This window comes from Cervus canadensis, chromosome 11, assembly GCF_019320065.1.
Source record: "Cervus canadensis isolate Bull #8, Minnesota chromosome 11, ASM1932006v1, whole genome shotgun sequence".
Lineage (NCBI taxonomy): Eukaryota > Metazoa > Chordata > Mammalia > Artiodactyla > Cervidae > Cervus > Cervus canadensis.
The window spans coordinates 15,758,702-15,784,670 of record NC_057396.1 but is presented as its reverse complement, the minus strand read 5'-3'; the positions used below and the strand labels follow the sequence as shown (position 1 = coordinate 15,784,670).

General features: G+C 39.4%; 1 protein-coding gene across 5 annotated transcripts in view; it reads left to right on the top strand.

The window, feature by feature from the left end:
* The window catches only part of EXPH5 (exophilin 5), a 92,736-nt gene extending 66,981 nt beyond the window's left edge, over nt 1–25,755 (top strand). For 3 of the 5 annotated variants that reach the window (XM_043482428.1, XM_043482430.1, XM_043482431.1), the window contains 3 exons: nt 5,276–5,321; nt 16,807–16,942; nt 19,719–25,755. In XM_043482428.1, the coding sequence (XP_043338363.1) occupies nt 5,276–5,321; nt 16,807–16,942; nt 19,719–25,042 (5,506 nt within the window). In that variant the 3' untranslated portion in view covers nt 25,043–25,755. The remainder of the gene's footprint in view (nt 1–5,275; nt 5,322–16,806; nt 16,943–19,718) is intronic. The other 2 variants (XM_043482429.1, XM_043482432.1) reach the window with 1 other exon arrangement.
* The last annotated feature ends 214 nt before the right edge of the window (nt 25,756–25,969 follow it).

Below are 25,969 nucleotides of genomic sequence, written 5' to 3'. Positions count from 1 at the left end.
TTATTAAAAATGTACAGATAGCACTCTCTATCCACAGATTCAGCCAATGGGGGGCTCCATCCATGGCTAGTTGAGTCTGCAGAACCCACGGATACCGAGGGCTGACAGGATTGCATATCTTTCTCTTAACATTTCCCTGTAAGTTATGTTTTCTTGCGTCTTGTTTGGGGGTGTTTATTATCTGAGACATATGGTACTCAGCCCCCACCACAGAATTTCAGTAACTCCGTTGCCTCACAAATGCCTTCCACGTAGTTCAGGAAGTACCTAACAGTGTATGTCATGAACTTATAAATGCACCTTCCCTGGTGGCCCAGTAGTATCTCCAGTTATTTTTTCTTGTTTCAGATCCCCCATTATCCCACTGATCACTCCCTTCCGTGAATAGGTGGGGTGCCACCCTCTGTTCGATGAGCCAACACACTCCACCATGAAGTCATCCTGCAAGGGGGCCCCTTATCTTTGTGCCTACAGATTCTCGAAGCTGTGAGGCCACGTGCCCCCAGTTCATTATGGTGATTTTAGGGCAGTGCATTGTTTTCCCCTCTGCTCTTCCCTTTGTGGTAGTCCCAAGGACTAGGGCAAAGAGGAAGTACAAGAGAAATAGCTTGTAAGGCTCATGAGCAGTCAAATGCAGGTTGCCGTCTCTCCTTTGAGGACCTTCCCAGTGTGGAGCATACAGTGAGTACTCGGCACCATGCTGCGATTAGAGAGTGTCAGCTGCTCTCCTGGGGTGAGAGTGTGCGTGCTGATTACCCTGTCCCTTTAGGATGATTTTTTTTTTACCTGAGGATGCAAAGTGTTTTGGTGGATCCATCCAGGCCCCCTAGCTGCTCTTCAGACATGCCCAAATTTGTCTGGTCTATCACAAGATGTACACAGCAGTCCAGCAGTCTAGCTGCAACCTCTGTTTACATCAGCAAAAAGTTCAAATGCAATTTTAGAAAGTTTAAAGAGCAGGTAACTTTTTCTCCCTGAATTCTATTTTCTGTCTCTCTTTCTCTTTTCCTCCTTCTCTCTTTCCAAATGTCATACTATACCATCTTCCTTCTTCCTGCCAAGTACCTAGGTTTGAGTTGGAGGACACAGGAATGTAAGACGCCTAGATCAAAGGAGAAATCAGAGTGAGTAAAATCCTTCTTTGGAAATGTTCCTTCAGTGATCCCAGGTGTGGCACTATTGTGGTGACAGGAGGGAGAAGCAACACAAAGGGAGTGGTTCCCAGCTGATCTGGTTGATCATTATTAGGATTTCACCAGCACTTATGACAGATTACCAGGCCCCGGCCTCATGATTCTGATTCCGGTCTGGAGTGGGGCCCTTGATTTTTATTTCTCTAGGATATTCAGATGTTTATCCAGGTTTGGGAGCTATAGCAGCAGAGCCTCCTGCCCCCCACTATGGGAAGGGCCATCAGAATTCCTGGCATGTGATAGTTTCTCTTATTTATCAAAGTCCTACTCTGTTGATTAGATACCGCGTTTAATTCTGGAGATAAAATCCTGAAGACAAGACAAAGCCCTCAGCTGGAGGGCTTTAAAATCTAGCAGGGAACACCAGATGACTGCGTACAGTTGGGCAGAACTCTAGGAAGTGACAATCACATCACAGTCATCATGGATTCGTATATTCATTGTGGTGATTTTCGGGCAAATGACAGTAAGGATCTTGAGGAAAAGATGCCTTCTGTCCTAACTGCAACCTGAGTGACATCAGTGAATACACTGATGATTATGGTGTAATATGGCGAGTGCTGTGCTGGATGCATGGTATTCACGCCATGAGATTATTATAGGAGAAGCACTTAACTCAGACTGGAGAATCAGAAGCATTCCTGGAAAAAGACAGCCAGTGTCTGAAGGACATGTAGGACTGAGCTAGGCGATTTAGAATTGGGAGGTTGTGCCAGGCAGAAAGAAATGACACAACAAAGATTCAGAAACAGGAAAAAAGCAAGAATCCACCTTGGTCACTGAGACTCAGTGACCCAGTGTGAGGTGAGACTGATAAGAGATGGGGTGGGAGTATTTGGCAGAGGCCAGAACGTCGAAACCTTGTATCTGCTAAGAAGCTTGGTCTTGATCCTATAGACAGCAGGGAGGCATTCATCCCTTTCTAGGAATACCATTCTTTTCCTTACTATATATACTATATATGTATATAAAGTTCCTTATTATATGTATATATATGTATGTATTTTATACATGTAACAGATAAAATCACCCCTCTCACCCACTGAACTGAACAAGCACTAATATTTTGGTGTATTTCATGCATGTGTGCATGTGCGTATTGTATATAGGTTTTTCATTAAACAGAAAAGTGACATAATGAGATACTCACTTTAGCTCAGTGGTTTGCAATCAGGGCAGTTTTACACCCCAAAAGGGATCTGACAATGTCTGAAGACATTTCTGGTTTTCACAGCTGAAGGGTGGGTGCTATTGGAGTCTAGTGGGTAGGGGTCAGAGATGTTGCTAAACGTCATATAATGCGTGTGATAAACCTCCACACTGAAGAAATGGCAGTAGTACCAAGGCTGAGAAACTGCTCTGTCTAATGTGGGAATATACGTGAGAGGTCTTTAAGGTATGGCTCAGTAGGACTTATGAGCAAAGGCATCTGAGACAGCTTTCTATCTCGAAATCACCCAAATCCAGAGGACTTTAACCAGCATGTGACTGGTTTTTGTGACTGCACTGTTGTTTTAATCACTCTCCAAGTGGAAGCCCTTCACACCAGAAACATAGGCTAACTGGAATATGTTACAGTATTATAACATACATTTACGGCAGGCCTGGAAGTGACTGTGCAGACTCTGGGCCTCCAAGCCTCCCGAGTCCTACACCCTGCCTGCTACCTCGATCCACGGTGGCTCCCACGGCCTTGCACACTGTCAGGGAGCGTGCATCCTTGCCCTCACAGCACACCCTCACTCTCAGTGACACTCTATCCCAGATGAGCCACCTGCCATCTATAGGAACTCCCCTTCACTCCAAATCAGGCTCGGGCCCTGATTAGCTGATAAGAATGCTGAGCCTCGCGGAGACACCAAGAGACCTGCCTCTCCGCAGGACTTTGGGAAGCATCTCACAGTCTGGCACATTCTCTTGGCTGCAGGCAAATGGAATTACTTGTCAATTCCCGGCTTCCTTGCTGTCTTACGTCTCCAGACTTGTGCTCCTGGTGTTCTTTGGCCCTCATACCTGTTCAACCAGCACCTTCTCTCCCTGTTGCTTTCCTGGTTCATCCCAGGAAGTGCTCACCAGCCCCTCTGCATTTTCATTTTACTTAAACCCCTGCGTTGTCCTTATAACATTGTGGCTTGCCTTTTGGCTCTTTATGTACCTAATGTTTCCTGTCATAAAGCCTCTCAGAGAACAGTCTCTATCTCAGTCATATTTATTTCCTCCAAAGCACTCAAAATAGTGCTTAGCATGTAGAAGGCATGTAGGCTCAATAAAGATGTATGAAAAGGAAGCATATGAATAAAAGCAATATTTTAACTTCTAAATTTTATTAGTATAGAGCTGGTATTTCAGAATAATATGAAAAAATACATGTTAATTTTAATTTCTCTTTAACTTCTGAGCTAAACTATAAAATATATGTTGTTGTTGTTTATTGTTGTTCAGTCGCTAAGTAGTGTCCAACTCTTTGCGACCCCATGAACTGCAGCACTTCAGGATTCCCTGTCCTTCACTATCTCCCTAAGTTTGCTCAAACTCATGTCCATTGAATTGGTGATGCCATCCAACCATCTCACCCTCTGCCACCCCTTTCTCCTTTTGCTTTCAATCTTTCCCAGCATCAGGGTCTTTTCCATTGTCAGCTCTTGGCATCAGGTGGCCAAGGTATTGGAACTTCAGCTTCAGAATCAGTACGTCCAATGAATATTCAAAGTTGATTTCCTTTAGGAACGACTGGTTTGATCTCCTTGCAGTCCAAGGGACTCTCAAGAGTCTTCTCTAGCATAATTCAAAAGCATCAGTTCTTCCATGCTCAGCCTTCTGTATGGTCCAACTCTAACTTTCTTACATAACTACGGGAAAAACCATAGCTTTGACTATACGGACCTTTGTTGGCAAAGTGATATCTCTGCTTTTTAATACGTTGTCCCAGTTTGTCATAGCTTTTCTTCTGAGGAGCAAGCATCTTTTTAATTTCATGTTTAATATATGTTGTTATCTTTTAAATGTAAAATTGTTTGGCCTCCTAGGTTTTATGCTGTTGTTCAAGAACCATGAAACAGGGTAGGGGTTTGAATGAAGGAAAACTGCATCTTGACAATTTTAACTGATCTGACCTAGAGTCTGAGTTTATTTAATTATTGATAGCCTCTTGCTCTGCTGTTAATGAAGGAGAGGACTTAACTTCATACAAGAGCTCTGAGTCATACAAGAGTTAGAGTCTATTAACTCTTACTCTGCAATTCAGGCAGCACACCCTTACATAGGATTATAGATTTAAAAAATCAAAATTTATCTCAATTCTGGACCTAGGTTTTTAAACTTTTTCACCTTATACTGCATTTTAGAGAAGCCATATAAATAGTCAAAGCATAATTGTTCTTCTCTAAGGTGATCTCATAATAAATAAGACATACTTATAAAAATAAGCATCCTGAAGCCATCTTTGTAAGGTTTGCCTTTTGAAAAAAATCTGCTTATTAATTGTTGTCTGGTTCTGACTTAGTATCTCTTTAAAATAAAAATATACAGAAGCAGAAAATCTGTTTCCCATTTGCAAGAATAGTCTATGTGCCATACTGATCAAGGAGAGTTCTAGATTCAGTCAGCCTGTGGCCAGCTCTGAGTTCAGCCACTAAGTACCTTAAACAGTGTCTTCTAACTTCTGCACCTCCATCATCTGATCTGTAAAATGAGAGCTGTCACAGAATCCACTTGACAAGAGTGATGTATTTAAGTGAGGTTACATGCCTATAGAGCATAGGAATACTGCCTGACACACATTATTCAACAAATGTAACTAATTTCTGTTATTGTCTTCATGCTATGTTCAAGTAAAAAGCCACTATTATGTATTTTTTCTTGGCTACCTTAGTGACAAAGATGTAAAACACTGATCCTAAGCAAGCATAGGAAAATATTTCTGAGAGATTTTTCAGCAGTGCGCTGTGAAAGATCTCCCTACTGAGCATCAGAAATATATGGAGATTATATCTCAAGATATGGAGATATAATAGAAAATGTGCTATTGATTTTCCAAAAGTTAGGCATTTCTTCAAAGAAGTTATTTCAAATTCTTTCCACAGATGTGATGGCCACACACCTTCTGTGTCTGTGAGGGGAACCACTTTGGTAAGTAACCAAAGAACTAAAGATTATACTGAAGAATTCAGAATTAATGTAATTCCTGGTTGATTAAATATTTAGATAGAATTCTCCTTGGTGCAGTCTTAAATTTACCCGAGAAGCTTAGATTTCTCCTGCAGAGCTCCAAGTTTCCCCATTGTGATTGGTTTCCAGTTGGCTTTGGCTTTGGTACTGAAATGCTCAAACAGCAGCCTCTGCCTGAGACCTTGCCACTCTCTCTGATCTTTTACCACCTGTCTGTCAGTCCAATACAGCCCTAAAATGTTGGGTAGAGGTAGAGTTTATTTGGAAGTAGCAGAAGAATTGTAATTTGAAACACTTAGACTGTAGCAAGCTGCAGGCGAATCTGCTGAGGGTCTGTTGTTCAGTTGCTCAGTTGTGTCCGACTCTGCAACCCCATGGACTGCAGCACGCCAGGCTTCCCTGTCCTTCACCATCTCCCAGAGCTTGCTCAGACTCAATGTCCTTTGAGTCAGTGATGCCATCCAACCACCTCATCTTCTGTTGTCCCCTTCTCCTCCAGGGGCAGGCTGTATTTGGGCAGGAAGTGTAAAAAGGGGAGAGTTCAGTTTGATTCTGTCAAAATCAAAAGCATGTGGAGAGCAGCTTTGAAAATTTCCAAATAAACTTGCAAACCAAGGTGGGTCTGCATTAGACCTCTTCTGGGTAAGATCATCATTTGTATTCAAAGCGGAAGCCACTGATAGGCGAAATGCGTCTGGACAGAACAAGTTCACATGAGGAGACTGGCCAAATAGGACCTCCACCTAAAGAGTTAAATTCAATTTTCTGTGTTCACATGTTTATAAGATTGAGAAGCTTTGTTTTCTGTTTCTTACTTTTTTTTGCCCTCTTGCATTTTGATCTACACACACCCATGTCTTTCTGTGCAACTCATATATGGTTTGGACATGAAAGAGTTTTAAAGGTACCTAAGAGTGCAGGAGGAAGGTAGAGGCATTTTTCAATTGATTTTGCCCTTAGTACTAACACTTAAACCTTTCTCTCTCCTCTTTTTTCAAAGAGCATGGGATAGAATTCTGGTGAGGAGTGCATATATCTCACTTTTGTTTGTGAAGTAAAGAAACTCTTGCAAATCTCCAAGTTTCCCAGTTGTGATTGGTTTCACAAACAAAAGTGAGCCTCTTTTCTTCTCCAGAGTAATGCTACTTCTTTCTCGATAACACTGAACCCTATCCCTCTCTTTCATATGCTTTAGCCCCAAACATGACACCAGGACCAACTTCTACACTCTCATGGAGAGCTTGTTATCATCCAGGCACTTGACATAGATCATTTCATTTAATACCCAGAGGCAATCTGTGACATAGGTATTATTATTATGCCCACTTAAAGATGAAAAAAACTGAGGTTCAGAGAATTTAAAGATCATGCTCAAAGTCACACTGATATTCGGTAGAGTCAGGATTAGAAAACCCAGGTCTCTGTAACTCTATCACCAGAAGTCAAAAATGCCTACAGCCTCATCAGTCCCGAAGCCCTGTCTGTGTGCTTATGAGCCCCCGTTGCTCCCTACCTGTAGACGTGCCCGTAACTGAGCAGGGGACTGAACTAGCACACATACAGCTTTGTTCTCTAAAAGAATAGAACCCTATACTAGGATGGCTTCCCTAGTGGCTGAGATGGTAACAAACCTTTCTGCAATGCAGGAGACCCGGGTTCGATCCCTGGGTTGGGAAGAGCCCCTGGAGAAGGGAATGGCTACCCACGCTAGTATTCTTGCCTGGAGAATTTCATGAACAGAGGAGCCTGGAGGCTTACAGTCCACAGGGTCACAAAGAGTCGGGCACAACTGAGCACCTAACGCTATTCCAGGATGCTTCTGTACTCTTGGCTTTTCCTCACAAAAGTGCTCAGAGCTAACCATCCTTTCCCATTTAAGAGCGGTGGTGTCTGAAACAGGTGAGGAGCATAAAAAGAAATACAAGCACCTAGAAGTTATAAAACAGGAGAGCTAATGTGGAGTTCTTGGAATTTCAAAGTCCAGTCTGAGGATAGTAGATACCGTCTTTTTGACACGCTTAATTGCTGTTTGCTTTTAATGATTTCACTGCTCAGAACACGTCAATCTAAAAAGATAAGAACTGGGAATATAAATGAAACTCAAGCCAATGATGCAGCTCCCAGTTAATAACTATTTTAAATGTAGAGGAGAAAAAATAATGAAACTATTGCTGAAGACAAGGGTTTTGTATAACATGTAGATCTCCATTATTTATCCATAAAAGTCCTATCCCCTTAAACTACTAAGAGCTGGAAGTTGGCCAGTGATGCCACAGGGATTCTTGCCAAGACTTAAGATAGTGAACTTGCTCTCGCTTGGTTGGCAGCCTAGCAGGTATGGTACAAAGGGGATGCCAGTATTTTATAGGAGGCTGTAGTGTGTTTTTGGATGATCTTCTGTTCAAAGAGAAGGAAGCTGCTATTTAAACATTTACACCAGTTTAAAAGAAGCCAAGGGTTTCAGAAAAACAGAATTTTTAGTGCTAGAGTGTGAAAGAATTTCAATCTAAAATGGAACCAGGAGATATAAAATGGAAAATCTCATGCATGTTGCCATAAATGCCTGATATACAGAAAACTGATAATAATATTAGAATTTTCTTAAATGATAGATAATTAGTCAGGGATTGCCTCATATTAGTCATGGGAAGTTTTGCTTATGGTTTCCAGAGGCATGAAGAAGAAATGACCTGGATCAGGTTGGCCTTACAAAACAAGCTGAACTGTTTTGTTTGTATGACTGGACTGGTTTTGTCTGCTTAGGAAATTTTTAAAGCTGGCCTTCATTTGTTTTTTGTTTTAATAGACTCTAACTCGACTCTCCCCTCATTCTAACTGAACTTATTCCCTGTTCAGATACAGCCTGCCCCAAATCCTCAGCACAATTGCTTGTTGCTTACTATGGTTTGCATGTCCCAAATTGCAATTCTTCTATTGCCAAATAAACTCATCTTTTAATCTTGCCTCAGCTTACGCCTTCATTTAGGTTGACAAGAGAAACTTAGAAATCTTCTATCTCAGAGTTCTCTCCACCTCAGCACTAGTGACATTTTGGGTTGAATAATTCTGTTGTGGGGGCTCCTGTCTGTATTATAGGATGTTTAGTGGCAATCCCTGACCTCTACCTTTCTAGATGCCAGTAGTTCACCTTCACCCAACTGTGACAATAAAAAATACCTCCAGAATTTTCCAAGTGTTCCTTGAGGAGCAAATTGCCCCCAGTTGAGACACATCTCCTTATAGGTGAGGAATCCAAAATCCAAGTACTCACCATCTCTGAGAACAGACAAACCGAATGGCTCTGGCCACTTGTTCACTCCTCATTTCTGAACACATTCTGGCTGGGTCTGCTGTTAGGTGATAGGCCCACTGTGTACCCCTAGAAACACACCTCCAGTGTGGTACTGTCCACACTAGGCTGGTGTGAGCTCCCTGAGGCTGGGACTATGCCTGCTCACCTGTGTGTCCCCACTTCCTGGCACAATGTGAGTACTCCAAAACTGAAAGAAGAAATGAATGTGTGGTTTTAAGCCACAAGGTGCAATGCTGGATTTGACCTTGCAGAAAAGCAGATGCAGAGTAAATTCAAGAACACCTTGAAAAATCAATTTGTTGACTTTACCAAGGCATTTGGTAACATCCGTGACCTTAAGCATCAGTTTCAACAGCTGTTCTACAGGTTTGGTTGCCCTAGAAGTAGTCAGATAATCTGAGGTTACTCTGTGACAGGGATTCATTTGTCTCATGTCAGTTTTGCAAACGTCAGTGAATCGAGGTTGGAAAAACAGCCTCATTTTGCTCAGCATGTTCTATGTACCATGTTTAAGATTGGTTTTTTTTTTTTTTTTTCATGTTTAAGATTGTTAACAAACCCTAAAGCCAGCATTTTGAGTCTCTGGCCTCTAATCTTTGAGGATACTTTTCTAACTCATTAGGCTGAGAGCACCAGCCAAAGTCCACCAGAAAATCCTCTCTAACCACAGAAGACTAATTAAATGGCTAACGATAAGGAATTATTAATATTAAGTGCTAAGTACCATTCTGGGCTTCCCAGGTGGCTCAGTTGTAAAAAATTTGCCTGCCAGTGCAGAAGCTAAGGGAGACACAGATTTGATCGCTGGGTTGGGATGATCCCCTGAAAAAGGAAATGGTAACCCACTCCAGTATTCTTGCCTGGAAAATCGCATGGACAGAGAAGCCTGGCGGGCTGCAATCCATGGGGTCACAAGAGTCGGACATGACTGAATATGCACACACGCACCATTCTAAAGTGTTTTACAAGTATTAATTCATTTAATTCTCACAGCAACATTATTATATGAGGGGTATTGTTGTTGCTATATTCTCTTTTTTTCTCATTATTCCAAGAAAGAAAATAAGGCACAGGACGGAAAGATTAAGCAATTTGCCCAAGGTTGTACTGCTTTTGAGGTTATGCTATGACAGAGATTCGTTTGTCTCATGTCAGGATTTGGACTTGTGTAAAATTCACATGCTTAACCATTATGCTTTCCTACCTCAGACATGCTGTACTGAGTCCTAATATTTTAAATATTCAGCATCTCAATTTCTGTAATAATCTTCACTAAAAATCTTATATATATATAATTTTCTACCTTGGTATAGAAAAAATCAATCCATAACTGTGCACAGACAGCATGGAATGTTTAAAGCAAGGTTCTTGTCTTCAGAGAGTTTACCACCTAACTGAAGATATCTACATTTGTAAAGTAACAATACAAAGCAAAGTAGTGAAGAAACTAGAATTAGAAATCAGGCCATATGAGTGTCAGTAGTCAGCATCACCTTTTGTTATTCCTGTGGCTTGAGTAAGGTACTTAACTGAGACTCGGTTTCTTCATCTGCAAAGTGGGAATGATAATCCCTACCGATTTCATAAAGTTTGTTCTAAAGATCAAATAAGAGAAAATATTTTTAAAATATATTGAAAACTAAATAAATGATTTTGTTCAGATAAAAGTAGTACAAAATGTATTGGAGGAATTCAAAAGTAGGAAATATTACTGTGGGAAGGATAGTCTTTGAATTCAGTTTGCTAAATATGAATCAATCTCTTATATGCTGATGTGTTAAGTGCTCAGGATACAAAGGAGAATAGTAAGCTTTCTTAGTTATTTTAGATTTTAGAAAGTGGGCCACTTCCAGGGTCACTATTTATATGTCTGTGAATCCCTGGTTTCCTAGATCAGAGTAGAAATTAAAAAGTGTGATTCAGGGAGGAAGGGTAGAAATCTAGTGATAAAGTAAAAGTAGAAAGAATGTAAACAACTTTGATATGAAATAATATGCATAATATCAGAGGTGCATTAAAAATACTATGGTAATTAATTCTTCCTGTGAGAATTGGAGAAGGACTCACAGAGAGAGTGATATAGGAACTACACTCTGAAGGATATTTTCAGGAGAAGAGAAGAGAGAGCAAAGATCAGGAGCAGAGACACAGAGTCCTCAAAAGTGTACTTTTGTTTTTTTTTAAAGAACAATAAAATCATGAGAAACTGAAAAGTGCTTGACATTTTGTAGAACTGTATGTAGAGAGTTTGGAACATGGGGGTTAAAAATAATTGGGGAGAAAAAGCTTAAATCAAAATTTGGAAAAGAATTTTGACACTGTTTTGCTACTTTGAGATGTTTTGCTACTTGGAGGCCTCATCCTCTAGGCCAGGTATGGTAAATAGGCTTCATCATTTATGGTAACTCTATGGCATGAAACATTCTTTGGAGGAAAATTTAGAGTCCAAGACATCCCTGATTAAAGACCATTGTGTGCTGTGAGCCCCAGAGGATTTACCTTTCTTCACCATATAATAACCACAATAGTGTGATCACTCACCTAGAGCCAGACATCCTGGAATGTGAAGTCAAGTGGGCCATAGGAATCATCACTAGGAACAAAGTTAGTGGTGGCGATGGAATTCCAGCTGAACTATTTCAAATCCTAAAAGATGATGCTATTAAAGTGCTGCACTCAATATGCCAGTAAATTTGGAAAACTCAACAGTGGCCACAGGACTGGAAAAGGTCAGTTTACATTCCAATCCCAAAGAAAGGCAATGTTCAAACTACTGCACAATTTCACTCATTTCACACGCTAGCAAAGTAATGCTGAAAATTCTCCAAGCTAGGCTTCAACTTCATGTTCAAGTACGTGAACCAAGAACTTCCAGATGTTCAAGCTGGATTTAGAAAAGGCAGAGGAATCAGAGATCAAATTGCCAGCATCTGTTGGATCATAGAAAGCATAAGAGAATTCCAGAAAAACATCTACTTTTGCTTCATTGACTATGCTAAAACCTTTGTGTGGATAACAACAAACTGTGGAAAATTCTGAAATAGATGGGAATACAAGACCACCTGACCTGCCTCCTGAGAAATCTGTATGAAGGTCAAGAAACAACAGTAAAAGCCGGATATGGAACAACCCACTAGTTCCAAATTGGGAAAGGAGTACGTCAAGGCTATATATTGTCACCCTCCTTATTTAACTTATATGCAAAGTACATCATGCAAAATGCCTGGCTGGATAAATCACAAGCTGGAATCAAGATTTCTGGGAGAAATATCAATAACCTCAGATACGCAGATGACACCACCCTAATGGCAGAAAGCGAAGAGGAACTGAAGAGCCTCTTGATGAAAGTGAAAGAGAACAGTGAAAAAGCTGGCTTAAAACTCAGTATTCAAAAAACGAAGGTCATGGCATCTGGTACCATCACTTCATGACAAATAGATGGGGAAACAATAGAAGCAGTGACAGACTATTTTCTTGGGCTCCAGAATCACTGCAGATGGTGACTGCAGCCATGAAATTAAAAGATGCTTGCTCCTTGGAAGAAAAGCTATGACCAACCTAGGTAGCATATTAAAAAACAGAGACATTACTTTGCTGATGAAGGTCCATCTAGTCAAAGCTATGGTTTTTCCAGTAGTCATATACAGATGTGGGAGTTGGACCATAAAGAAGGCTGAGTGCCAAAGAACTGATGCTTTCAAATTGTGGTGCTGGAGAAGACTCTTGAGAGTCCCTTGGACTGCAAGGAGATCAAACCAGTCAACCGTAAGGGAAATCAATCCTGAATACTTATTGGAAGGACTGATGCTGAAGCTGAAACTCCAATACTTTGGCCATCTGATGTGAAGAACTGACTCATTGGCAAAGACCCTGATGCTGGGAAAGATTGAAGGCAGGAAGAGAAAAGGACAGCAGAGGATGAGATGGTTGGATGGCATCACTGACTCGACAGACGAGTTTGAGCAAGCTCCAGGAGTTGGTGATGGACAGGAAAGCCTGGTGTGCTGCAGTCCATGGGATCACAAAGAGTCAAAGACGACTGAGTGACTGAACTGAACTGAACTGTGTGGGAAACATCTTTAGTATCTTGGGTGAATAGGGTTGACCTTGAAGTAGATCTGGGCAGAAATCTAACCGAAAGAGGTTATATTCACGGTCTATAGGTGGTAGAAATACTTACCAGCTAAAGAAGTTTGTCTCTTCACCTGACTGTTCAGTTCATGTACTTTTCATTTCATTATAAATTCATTATTAAAGAATGTTATCCAGGAGGCCAGAAGGAATGTGCTCTGGTCTACTTAAAGGAAATCTGAAGTTCATTTGAATGTTAAAATGACTGGGAGACAGTATTGCTTACTGTCTCTTCATAAAATATATCTACTCTGTAACAATTACCAAAACTGCAGGACTTAAAATTTCTTTGCTTGATGTTGTTAGCACAAATAAAGATTTGGATGGGACTTCCCTGGTGGTCCAGTGGTTAAGAATCTGCCTTGCAATGACAGGAACTCAGGTTCAATCCCTGGTTGCAGAACTAAAATCCTGCATACTGGGATACAATCAAGCCCAGGCATTGCAACTCTTGAACCTGAGAACTCTGGAGCCCACAAACCCAACTAGAGAGTCCATGCAGCTCAATGAAGGCTCCCGTGTGATGCAATGAGGAAACCATGTGCTGCAACTAAGACCCAAGGCAGCCAAATAAATACATCTTTAAAAAGAAAAAAGACAGTAGGTAGGGCACAAGAGAGAACACCTTGGTGCACTGTAGAAAGAAAAGTGTAACTGTAATTGATCTGATTTCTCAGTTGATTAGTTTCTGGTTTTATTATCTCCAATTGGTATTTCCCTATAGTTATAGTTGTTATAGTTATATGTGCTATATATAGTTATATATATATATATATGTTTTATACATATATATATAGTTATAGTTATAATGTGCTTCTAATATTTGTTTACTTCTGAATTTAATATAAATGTGTTAAATTACATCCAATAGCCAATAAAATATCATTGGATTGTTTCTTTCTTATTAATAAATCTCCTTTGTATATATTAAATTATGGCTTGCCCATAATTTAATGGGCAAGTCAATGAAATTCAGGCAGGACTTCTTCGATAAGGAGTAACTGACCTAGATCTTGAGAAAGAAAGCAGACAAGTATCAAAATATTATACTAGATTATGGGGAATGCAAGGATTAAGAGAATTTAGGCTTTAGATTTGGACAGACCTGTGATGGAGAAATTAAAAAGCTGGAGCTTTGGAAAGATTAGAGATTTGGTCTTAAGCATTCAAGATGAGACGAAATGTGATAGTGAATATCAAATAAGAAGAGAAAAATTGGGGAAAAGAGGGATTCAAGAGGCAGGGACTGGGTAGAAAGTGAACTGAAATCAAAGATGACATAAACAGATGGCGAGATAGACCATGTTCCTGGCAGGAAGAATCAATACTGTGAAAATGAATATACTACCAAATGCAGTCTACAGATTCAATGCAATCCCTATCAAATTACCAATGACATTTTTCACAGAACTACAACAAAAATTTCACAATTCATATGGAAACACAAAAGACTGCAAATAGCCAAAGCAGTCTTGAGAAAGAAGAATGGAGCTGGAGGAATCAACTTTCCTGATCTCAGACTATATTACAAAGCTACTGTTAAGACAGTATGATACTGGCACAAAAAGAGAAATATAGACCAATGGAACAAGATAGAGAGCCCAGAGATAAACCCAGGCACCTATGGGTACCTTATTTTTAACAAAGGAGGCAAGAATATACAATGGGGAAAGACAGCCTCTTCAATAAATGGTGCTGGGAAAACTAGACAGCTAGATGCAAAAGATTGAAATTAGAACACTTCTTAACACCACACACAAATATAAACTCAAAATGGATTAAAGACCTAAATATAAGACCAGAAACTATAAAAATGCTAGAGGGAAACATAGGCAGAACACTCAATGATGTAAATCAAAGCTAGATCTTCTATGACCCACCTGCTAGAGTTATGGAAATAAAAACAAAAATAAACAAGTGGGACCTAATTAAACTTAAAAGCTTTTTCACAGCAAAGGAAACTACAAACAAGGTGAAAAGACAACCCTCAAAATGGAAGAAAATGATAGCAAAGGAAACAACTGACAAAGAATTAATTTCCAAAATATACAAGCAGCTCATACAACTCAATACCAGAAAAATAAACAACCCAATCAAAAGTGGGAAAAAGATCTAAACAGACATTTCTCCAAAGACATACAGATGGCTAACACATGAAAAGATGCTCAATATCACTCATTATTAGAGAATTGCAAATCAAAATTACAATGAGATACCACCTCACACCAGTCAGAATGGCCATCATCAAAAAGTCTACAAACAATCAATGCTGGAGAAACTGAGGAGAAAAGGGAACCCTCTTGCATTGCTGGTAGGAGTGTAAATTGATACAGTCACTATGGAAGACAGTATGGAGATTCCTTATGACCCAGCAATCCCACTACTAGACATATACCCTGGGGAAACCAAAATTGAAAATGACACATGAACCCCAGTGTTCACTGCAGCACTATCTACAATAGCTAAAACATGGAAGCAACCTAGATGTCCATCGACAGATGAATGGATAAAGAAGCTGTGGTTCATATCTACAATGGAATACTACTCAGCCATAAAAAGGAACACATTGGAGTCAGTTCTAATGAAGTGAATGAATAGAGCCTATTATACAGAGTGAAGTAAGTCAGAAGGAGAAATATAAGTATCAGGTACTGATGCATATATATGGAATCTAGAAAGATGGTACTGATGAATGTATGTGCAGGGCAGCAATGGCAAAACAGACATAAAGAACAGACCTGTGGACACAGGGGGACGGGAGGAGGGAGAGGGTGAGATGTATGGAGAAAATAACATGGAAACTTACAATACCATACGTAAAATAGATAGCCAATGGGAATTTGCTATATGACTCAGGGAACTCAATCAGGGGCTGTGTGACGGCCTAGAAGGGTGGGAGGGAAGGGAGGTTCGGGAGCGAGAGGACATAGATGTACCTATGGCTGATTCTTATTGATATATGACAGAACACCAAAAATTTCTGTAAAGCAATTATCCTTCAATTAAATAAATAAAGTGGCAAAAAAACAAAAAAAGAAAGAAAAGAAAATGAACTGAAAATAAAGCGATTGGAAAGGGAAATGGCCTTGTGGAGGATACCATGCAGGATGAGTTAAAGTGAAAGGAGTAGCAGAGCCAGTTTGACAGAGGAAACGCAAATAGAATTTTGGCAAAAGGAAGTGAAGGGGTGGGAGTGGATAATTCCCCAGGGTTATAAAGACAAATTAAAACTTAAAAGAGCAGTGATAGATTTAATGAAATCAAGACAAAATTTGCTAGTAAAGAAGGTAAACAGCTCTCCATCTCTACATCATTCTCCTAAATCCTATAAAACTAGCAAAGATTTAAAATATATATACAAGGTCATGCTTTTCAGCATTTTTTTTCAGAACTATTAATCAGTTCCTTATGTGTGTCTGGGAGGTTCTACCGTTCTACATGATTTCTGTGGATGGAAAATTTTTTAAATTTTAGAATTAAAAAAAAATTTTTTAATTAAAAATTTTTTTCTTAATTTAAAAATTAAAAAAAAAAATTTTTTTAATTTCTAAATTCATCAAGTTCACAAATCTTATGATCCACTACAAGTTTCAGCTAACTGCCTCTTGATAGAAAATAGATACAATGTTAAGAAACCTAAAATTACAGCCACTGGGCCAGACTAACAACATTCCCCACTCAAGAGAAGTCAATTTCTTTCCATTTCCCAAGAAGCTCTTAAGATTTCTGTAGTACTGTGTAAATTTGTAGGCATGTTTTGCAGAGACAGCCTAGATATCTTGCCTGAAAACTTATACAAAATGGAATTAATGTAAGCATGGGGAAGTTTGTGATCGCTTGCAAACTGCAAACACAACAAAACATTACAACTAGATAAATAAATGGTAGGAAAATTGACTTGCTGTCCTTAGATTAGGACTTTTAAGCTTGGGACGTTTTTGTGGGAACATGTTGGCTAAAGAAGGTCCAAAAATAATATTACATTTTCTATTTTAAAATTAGCAGTCAAAAATATACAGTTCACCTCTGGAAAGCCAAGCCACTGACAGTACAACTGTCCCCAAGCCAGCAAGCATGAGGGAGGGAAGTCCTGTCCCTCCGTGGGATGGTTCACTGCTGGAGGATGAGTTCTTCCAAGGTAAGTCTCTGCATTGCATTTCCTTTGGAATTCCCGGTACTAGAGGAAAGCAAGTAATGATTACAGTTTATAATAAAATGCTCAAGCCCTTGTACTTTATTTTTGAAGTCCTCTTGTTATCCTCACCTGAAGAGGATGTGGGTACATGCTATTAACAGAAATCTTTAAAAAATCTTATATTTAAATATAATGTAAGTAAATATTCTTGGATCAAGGCCTGATAAATCTGTGGAATGGTAATAATGGTTAATATATAAACTCAAGTAAAAGGATAAAAGGATATATCTTTAGACATATATTTATAAAGTTTACTATCCTTAATAGATTTTTATTGTTCCTGATTAGGGCCTAAATGCACAGTGATGAAATCTAATTGCTGTTAAACTATTAACCTTGTACAATAGATAACAATAAAGACTAAAACAGATTTCAAAAGTACTATATGGATCTTATTATGTAAGCATCACTCACCTTGACATAGTTTATTTTGTATTAAACTAAACCTGGCCGTATGAAACGTGAAATCTGAAATCATTCACCAGCTTCACCTTGAGGACCTAAATTCAGTTTGCAAACGCAATGACATCACCTCAGCCCTATAGTTAGGACAAGTGGTGTGGTCACTGAGAGACCTGCAGCTGGGTGTTCAGTCTAGGCACTCCTTTCAGTAAAATGGTTCCTGACAGAGAACTTGCTTCAGTGAAAAGAGACCCAGAGGAAAATTTCTGTTCCAAAACAAAGGTTTTGCTAGTAGAGGACGGCTATTTTTCATGAAGTGAAGGAAAAAAATGACTGCTCTGAAAATAAAAAGGAGAAGAAGAATAGCAGACTTTTTCACTTCAGAGTTGTGAGTCAAATAGCAGTATTGGGATTCAAGTGTTAAGAGTGGTTATCTCTAGAAAGAAGGACTCTAGGTGATTTTACCTCTTTTGTTACACTTTCCTGTATTTTCTATTATAACAACATATTTTTGTAGTCAGCAAAAGACTTTAATGAGGAAAAAATACTACAAACAAGTTGAAAGAGGAAACAGAAATCAGAGATTTCATTATAATTTGTTTAAAAGACAGATTTATGAAGGTTTTTTTTTTTCCTTTTGCCCTGCCTTATATTTTGACATTACTTATTTTATCTGTGGGTGTAGTGAGTAAGTTATTTAGGGAAAGGGGAAAACTAATTTTTTTTCATTAAAGCATTAACAGGATGATTCCCTAAAGAACTCCTTAGTTACAGATATTTAATGCTCAGGACTAGTTCTTTTGCTGCCTATGCAAACTTAACAGTACCGATTAACATATGAAATAGGGTAGAGAAAATCCAAGTGGATACCAAAAACTTCTTCAATACCTGTCCTAAAATAATTGGCATATTATAAGTACATCTCACTTACATTCACTCAGATACTGATACACCTCATTTTCTCTGTCATTGAAAAGTTAAAATTACAATTTTTAATGACAACGAAGAGTGAAACATTTTATGTAAGTTAGAAGGAAAGATTCTGTAAACAAATAACTTCTTCAACAGTTTAAATAACTTCCATAGCTTATTTCTCACAGCAGATTTTATTTTTTAATGAACATTTATACACATCTACTCATTTATTGTAACATGAATATGATGAAATACATAAGATAGGTCTTAGGGGGTCTTAAAACTTCAAGAAATTTTGATTCTGTTTAAATTCTACCAGGTTTTTATTGAGGAAAAGATGTCAAATATGATTCAATGAACAATTCAAGGAAGTACCAACCTGGTGAAAATACCCTGTGACTTATCTGAGGTCACAGAGACAGTGGTCCTAGTAAATACGAGCCCTGGGTCTTGGGTTGGCCTAGGTCCTTGGAATTACAGGGAGGTCACTGGGGCCTGACTTACATACCGCTCTCTGACCTTGCTACTGAGAGAAAAGTAAACATTGTCTGACAACAGCAACTTCACATCCGTGTAACATAATGAGCTCATAGTGAAATCATCTTTAGTTCATTAAAAGAAAAAATGAAAAGTGAACTTTTGTGGCACAGTGATTGCATGTATGGACTCAGGAGACAGGCTGCCTGGATTCGCTTACTAGCTGTATAGGCTGGGGAACTTACTTAATTTCTTCATTCCTCAGTTTCCTCATTTATAAAATGAGAATAGTAACTACTAAACTTTCAAGATTATGTGAGGATTTAATGAGTTAATCTCTTTAGTGCTTAGAACTGTACCGACCGACACATATAAATATCTACTGGGTCATATTTTTTTCAGGGGAAGCAATCTACCATTAGGATATCATTTGATAGTATTTCATACAACTTAAATTTTTACATATTGCTTAAATTCATCCAATTAAGTATGTTTATAAATTGGGTGCCAAACTTTTGGCAGTAATGTACAGCTAAGTACAACTCATATTATTTATAGACTTTCATTTCTTTTACAATCCCCTGAGGTAAACACAGTTGGAAACATTATAGCTACCTAGTGACACAAAAGTTGCATTAAAAGAAATCATGATTACAATCGTTTTTGGTGAAAAAAAATGTAGCTTTATGTTTTGAAGTCATTATGGAAGGTTAACTTTGAAAAAGTATGAAAAAGAAACTTCCATTGCAGCCTTGTAAGAGTCAAACTATCTTAAAGACATAATCAGTTAATGTCGTAACGTTTATGATGATATGATCTAAAAATTATAAGTGATTATGCTTCTTCAAGAAGGGCCTTCAACAATTCAAAATATTATTAGACTATAAAATCTTTTACAAAAAAGTGACATATATTCTCCTTTTAGTTTTAGATGATTTGGATAGCAAACTGGCTCAGGAACAATCTCCAAGCTCAGTGAATACCAGAACACCTCTCAACATTGGATCAAGGACACAGTTCAGTCGTTTTTACTCCAGTGGGAGCAAATACAATCATATCACAGGAAGGCACAAAAATCGCTATCATGAAACTTCTAATATGTCTATCTATGATGTCTTAAGACCAGGAACCCCTAGAGAAGGTTTTAAAACCTTTTCTCCTAGAACAAGGACAATCTATGATATGTATAGGACAAGGGAACCCAGAGTTTTAAAAGAAGATTATGTGCAAAAGAACACTTTTGGTAGTACTTCTCTGTGTTTTGACAGCAGGCAACAATCAGCCTCATCAGCTACAGGGTATTTCAAAGCAAGAAGCTTATATTTTCCAGCCACAACTCGGAATAAGACTGGGTTTATATCACCAAGCCACCAACAGAGCCCAAAGAGAACTCCTTTATCATCTATCATATGGAATAGATCAGATTCTTCTAGAGATAGGCAGAACCAGGAAGAGTTCCTGGAGGCACCATCACCAATGGAAATTGACCCTGCTGACCAATATGTGTATCCCAGGTGTTTCCAGGAGAATAGGAGATATGAATTTTACCATTCACAGAGTGTTTACCAAAGTGTTGGTTTAAATGTTCCCATAGATAATGCAATGAATCCTGACCCATTTGAGAACTCAGAAAATATGCCATTCTACCATGAAGATAACCCATTTACTAGGTCTTTCTTTACCAATACCTTTGGACGGAGCAGGGGACAGAGATTTGGACAAAATCCTTTTTGGGGCCAACAGGAAGAACATTCTTCTGACTTTCATCAAAGCAGGAAACCATTTACTTCTTCTGACAGAGACTTTGAAATGATCTCCACTGAAGTTAACAGTGCACTAGCTGGTCATGGCCATAGTGTTCCTTCTCATCACTGGGGGTCATTTTCTCCTGGTTACAAAACAAATATTTCCAGAAACCAACAGATACCACACCCCTGGCAGCTTGATTCTCAGACATCCACACTGGAGAGCATGGAGGTGTCACAAGGTAATGGGAACCAGTCTACTCATTTCAGCCCAGCCAATGTTTGTTCCATGACTGGTGCAAGCTATCACATGAAATCTGGTGGGTTAGAATGTTCTCCTATGGAAGTACATGTAAACAGAGAACCTTACTCATTTGGAATTGCTCAAACTCTAGCATCCCCATTCAAAAGTACCTTCCCGCACATTCCTGATGACAGAGGGAATCCTCAGAGTCCTAACTTTCAGATTCCCACAGTCACTTTGCAGAAAGTTAAGCTGGCCTCTCTTCCAATCAGAAACTATACAGAAGTCACTGTGACCAACAATGTTTCAGTTGATTCTCCGCCTCCGACTGAAAGCCAAGCCATCTTGGTCACAGAAGTAAATAATGAGAAAGACTTGAAGGCATCTGTTTTTGAAAAAGACAAAAAAATAAACAAGATAGACCAGACAAACATGACAGGTGAAATACCCCAACTTGTTTCACAGACAGTAATTTCTAACCCTTTACCTGATATTCAAAATCCCCTTTCCCAGGACTCAGACAAGAGCAACAGATTTGTTTTTAATGCATCTACCACAGTAAGTTCAAAAAGGTTGCCTGGAGTCATTTCCAGGAGAGATACCTCCAAAATTCATAAAGCCAATGAACTGAAAAAAGATAAGAGTTATACTGGGAACAGAAAACTTGACTCAGCAACTTCCCTTCCTTTCATTCAGGAAAGCAGAACAACATCACTTTTTCTCAGCCCAAATCAAGTTTGTCACCAGGAGTTAACAGTAAGTAATGAAGATATTTCAAGCATTGTTAAAAATAACCATGGGAGTTCTGAACATGCTGGTAATCAATACCCACAGTCTCCAGAAAAGCCTGCTCCTTTAGATACCAAGGGAGAACAATGTATCATGACTTATTCTAGCAACTGCAGCAAGTCAGATGCTGATCAAAACATGCTCCATAATTCTTTAGATCTGTCTTTAGCGGCACTACCAGATTCCTCACCATCAAATGATTCTTCCCTTGATGCTCTGGTAATTCCTTCTACCACAGTGTTCTGGAAATGTCCTTCAAACAAAGATCCATCTCTGGGAGAAAGAGAAGACAATGATTACAAGAACCAAAATAGTCAGTTTTCCCTAAGCCACTTAGAAAACCAAACGAGTAATGATAATGGTGCACCTGTACATAATGAAGAGGTTAGTGTTGTCAAATGCCCGTCACAACCTCTTTTCAGGGATGGAAAGGGAAAAGGAAAAATAAGACAACGCATATCCTACGTCGAAACATTAAGCAAAACAGAAAGTAGATCAGTGCCTACAAGTGAAAGCAGCACTCTCACTGAGGGAACTCAAGGCAATTCCAGGTCTCCTGAGCGTCATGAGATTTATTGTACTTTACCGAGAAAATCAGCCGTTTTTCTCATCGGTAACAGGAAGCCTGAAAGTACGATGATGCCTTCTTTGTTTAGGAATGAGCCAGTTGCATTACCGATCAAAAATGATGTGGAAGATCCAATAGGAAAGTACACATCAAAAAAATCCAGTCCCAGTTCTTGTGAATCAGAGAGTGAATGTTCCAAAGTCGTTTCGGACTCAGTCTCAGTAGCACTTGAAGCCACAGAAGGGATGACAAATAAGACAAAAATTGGATCTGCTTCTGTTAGAAAGGGGCCACTTCCAGTCCTCATCAAGAGGGCTGTGTCATGTCCTTCAGAAGTGCTTTATGCCTCAACTGGAAGAGATGAAAGAGAAAAATGCCTGATTTCCGATACAGATGCTTCTACTATAACACTGAGGCCTTGGGAGAGACTCATTAACCCTCTGGGAAGTGACTCATCTGTTTGTGAATGTTCTTTAAGCAAGAAACACCACCAGGAGGAATACGTACAAGAATGTACTGAAAAGAATGGTAAAATTTCTGCCTCCAAGACAGGCATATTTTCCCATCCAAATGAACACCCTTTACCTTTTTCTTCAGATATGTCAGAACAAGAAACTGGGAAAACTTTACATAAATTTAAGACTACGAGTATGTTTTCTGTTTCTGGTGATGAAGATAATGTGAAGTGTCTTGAGGTGGTTTCAATATATTATACTCTACCAAGGAAGCACAGCAAAAAATTCTGTGACCTTCTTCAAAAGTATACACAAGACATCGATTCACTTACAGAATCAACTAAAGTGGGGACTAAAACATCTAATGCTTTAGAAAAAGACCAACTGAATTATCCTGCACAAGGCCAGTCAGGAACACCTTTGTCTAAAGATACCTCTGCTCAGGAGACCAGTCATCCTTCTCACATCACTGAAAATATGACTGTTTTACAATTACCAAGTGTTGAGTCCTCAGAATCTACATTACAGGAAATGGCTTCTATTGAAGCAGATGTTTCTGTTCATAAACGAGAACCTAAAACTGGAGAAATTTCCCCATACAACTTAGCTAAAACACCTCCACCTGATTCACAAAGCAGGAAAGAGAATGAGAAAAAATTGCAAAGTGAAACTGTGTTTACTTCACCAATGCTTCAGGAAAAAAAAGTTACAAGAGAGAAATCTGAAAATTGTCTGCACTCCATTAAATCAGATGACAGTGGTTTTTCTAACTTCCCAGCCCATTCAGAAGAGAATGTTGAAAACTCCATCATAAGAAGTTCTGGGGAGCATACAGGTAGTGATACAGCCATTACAGCTACTGGAAGTCTTCAAAAAGATATCGCAGGCATAGTTACAGAGGAGAGCTCCAATGGATTTCAGCCTAGGGAAGTCAGAGGGGAAATTAGAGATTTCCCCCAAAACTCTGAGAAACTGCTTTCTGACTCAGAAAGCCAAGTCTTTGCTCTTACTCCAGCCTTGAGTAAACTACAGCTTGATGAGACTTGTTCAAGTGAACAAGATTTAGACAGTTCACAGTCTGAACCCAGAGAACTACTTGAAAGAAGACAGGAGGTAAATACAACACAGAGCAAGGCTAAAGATGAAATGCAGAAGTTGGCATGGAATCAACGTTCACTTCCTAAAGGAAGTAATAACAGTAAAAAAAGCTTGGCTGACCTAGAAAAAGGGAAAAGCAGATCTCCAGTTAAACACGGATTGGCAGTTATGTCCAAAGCCAGCAGAAAATTTCCAGCTAAAGATTTATACCCTAGAAGACATGTAGCTACTATCTTTCCCCAAAGTGGGAACAGTTCTGGCTTTAGCAGCTTGTCCCTTGGCACACCAGAGTGCAACCCACTGTCCCTTGAGCCTCCTTTAAAGTCCACAGGAACCACAGATGAAAGCAGGTTAAGTAATGATGGCATAAATGTGGAGAAATCCGAGAACCCTCTCCAGCTTACTGCAATATCCAATAGAGAAGCTTGTACACCCTTAAGCAATCAGAAGTCCAACAACATTTCGCAACCACATCAGAACGAGTTTAAAAATATCTCAGAATCACAACCAAAGTGTGAGAATTCTGAGGATGTAACAGTAGCTCCGATTTTGGAAAGAGAATCAGGAGCCCTGGCCCAACCTACGTTGATCAGCCTCAGGGAAGCAGACTTCCCTGACCATCAGAGGAAGTTGAAACCCCCTTTTCAACTGGAGCCTGTGGAGAAACCTACAGTGTGCGTCCCACTCACCAGTTGTCAGCAAGGACAAAGCAGTGCTTCATCTCTGGAGTGTGAACGTCAGCCACACCCCTATTGTTCAGAGAGCTTAAAAAGCATCAATGTACATGGTGATATACTACGAATAAGTCATCCTCCAAAAGTCAGAGAGCGCCATTTTTCTGAAAGCACTTCTATTGATGATGTCCTGAGTCGACTGACCCTTGGGAATGAATTCTCTAACAACAGCAGGTACAGTCGAAGATTTAAATCTTTTTCTGAACTTCCCTCTTGTGGTGAAAATGAAAGTTGGGCTCTGAACAACAGCAGGACAAAAATGGGTCCTAGGTCTGCAACATCTATATCCAGGCCTATTGACTATGGGATTTTTGGGAAAGAACAGCAGCTGGCTTTCTTGGAGAATGTAAAGAGGTCACTCACACAAGGGAGATTATGGAAACCAAGTTTTCTTAAGAACCCTGGCTTCCTGAAAGATGATGTAATTAACCCTGCTAACCCGACAGAGTCATCGACTTCAAATTCTCCTAGTAACCAGAGGCCAGAGGATGGCTTATCTCTAAGCGCACCACTTAATATCTATGAAGAGGATCCAGTAGACTCGGATTGTGACACAGACACGACCACGGATGACGAATACTACTTGGATGAAAATGACAAAGAGTCAGAACTGTGAGCCTTTTTCAGTGACATGTATAACCTTTTCACCAAAAGTTTATAATGTAAATATGTATGTCTATGGAAAGGACAGATACTAAAAAAATCTAGTCTGGGCAATAGCTGCTGTGAAACAATCCAAATTCACTCCCCCACCCCCCACCCCATGTATAGACATCCTGAATCCTAGAGCAATGAATTCTTGTTTAGTGTTTTCTTCCTCTGTATATATGCTTGGTCTTCTGCCACTCAGCCCCAAATTAATCTCTTAATTCACGATCCAGTTTTGGCTGTCTGCTCTACATCCCCCCTAACTTTCTTTCACCTTTCCAATCCCAGCACAACAGCAAATCTCTATACTGCATCTTCCAGTCCATACTCCATATTCGATTGTTAAATAAAATGTAGGGATGATAACAATGGAGTAAGTGTTATTATCCTGTTTGACTCATCAACCTTTAGAAGATTTAGAGTTTGGGTTTGTTTTTTTTTGTCTTGAACCAAGATCAGGGGATTTCCATAAGGACATCCTGTTTTATCCATAGTGGAGAAGGGAGGCACATATTTGAAGTGCTTATTGTTAAGAGGTGAATCTCTAGTAAGCCAAAGAACATTGTTGTTGTTCAGTCGTATCCAGCTCTTTGCGACCACATGGACTGTAGCACGTCAGACTTCTCTGTCCTTCACTATCTCCTGGAGCTTGCCCAAACTCATGTCCATTGAATCAGTGATTCTATCCAACCATCTCATCCTCTGTCACCCACTTCCCCTCTTGCCCTCAATCTTTCCTAGCATCAGGGTCTTTTCCAATGAGTCAGTTCTTCACATCAGGTGACCAAAGTATTGGAGCTTCAGCTTCAGCTTCAGTCCTTCCAGTGAATATTCAGGGATGATTTCCTTTAGGATTGACTGGTTTGATCTTCTTGCAGTCCAAGGAGCCTTCAAG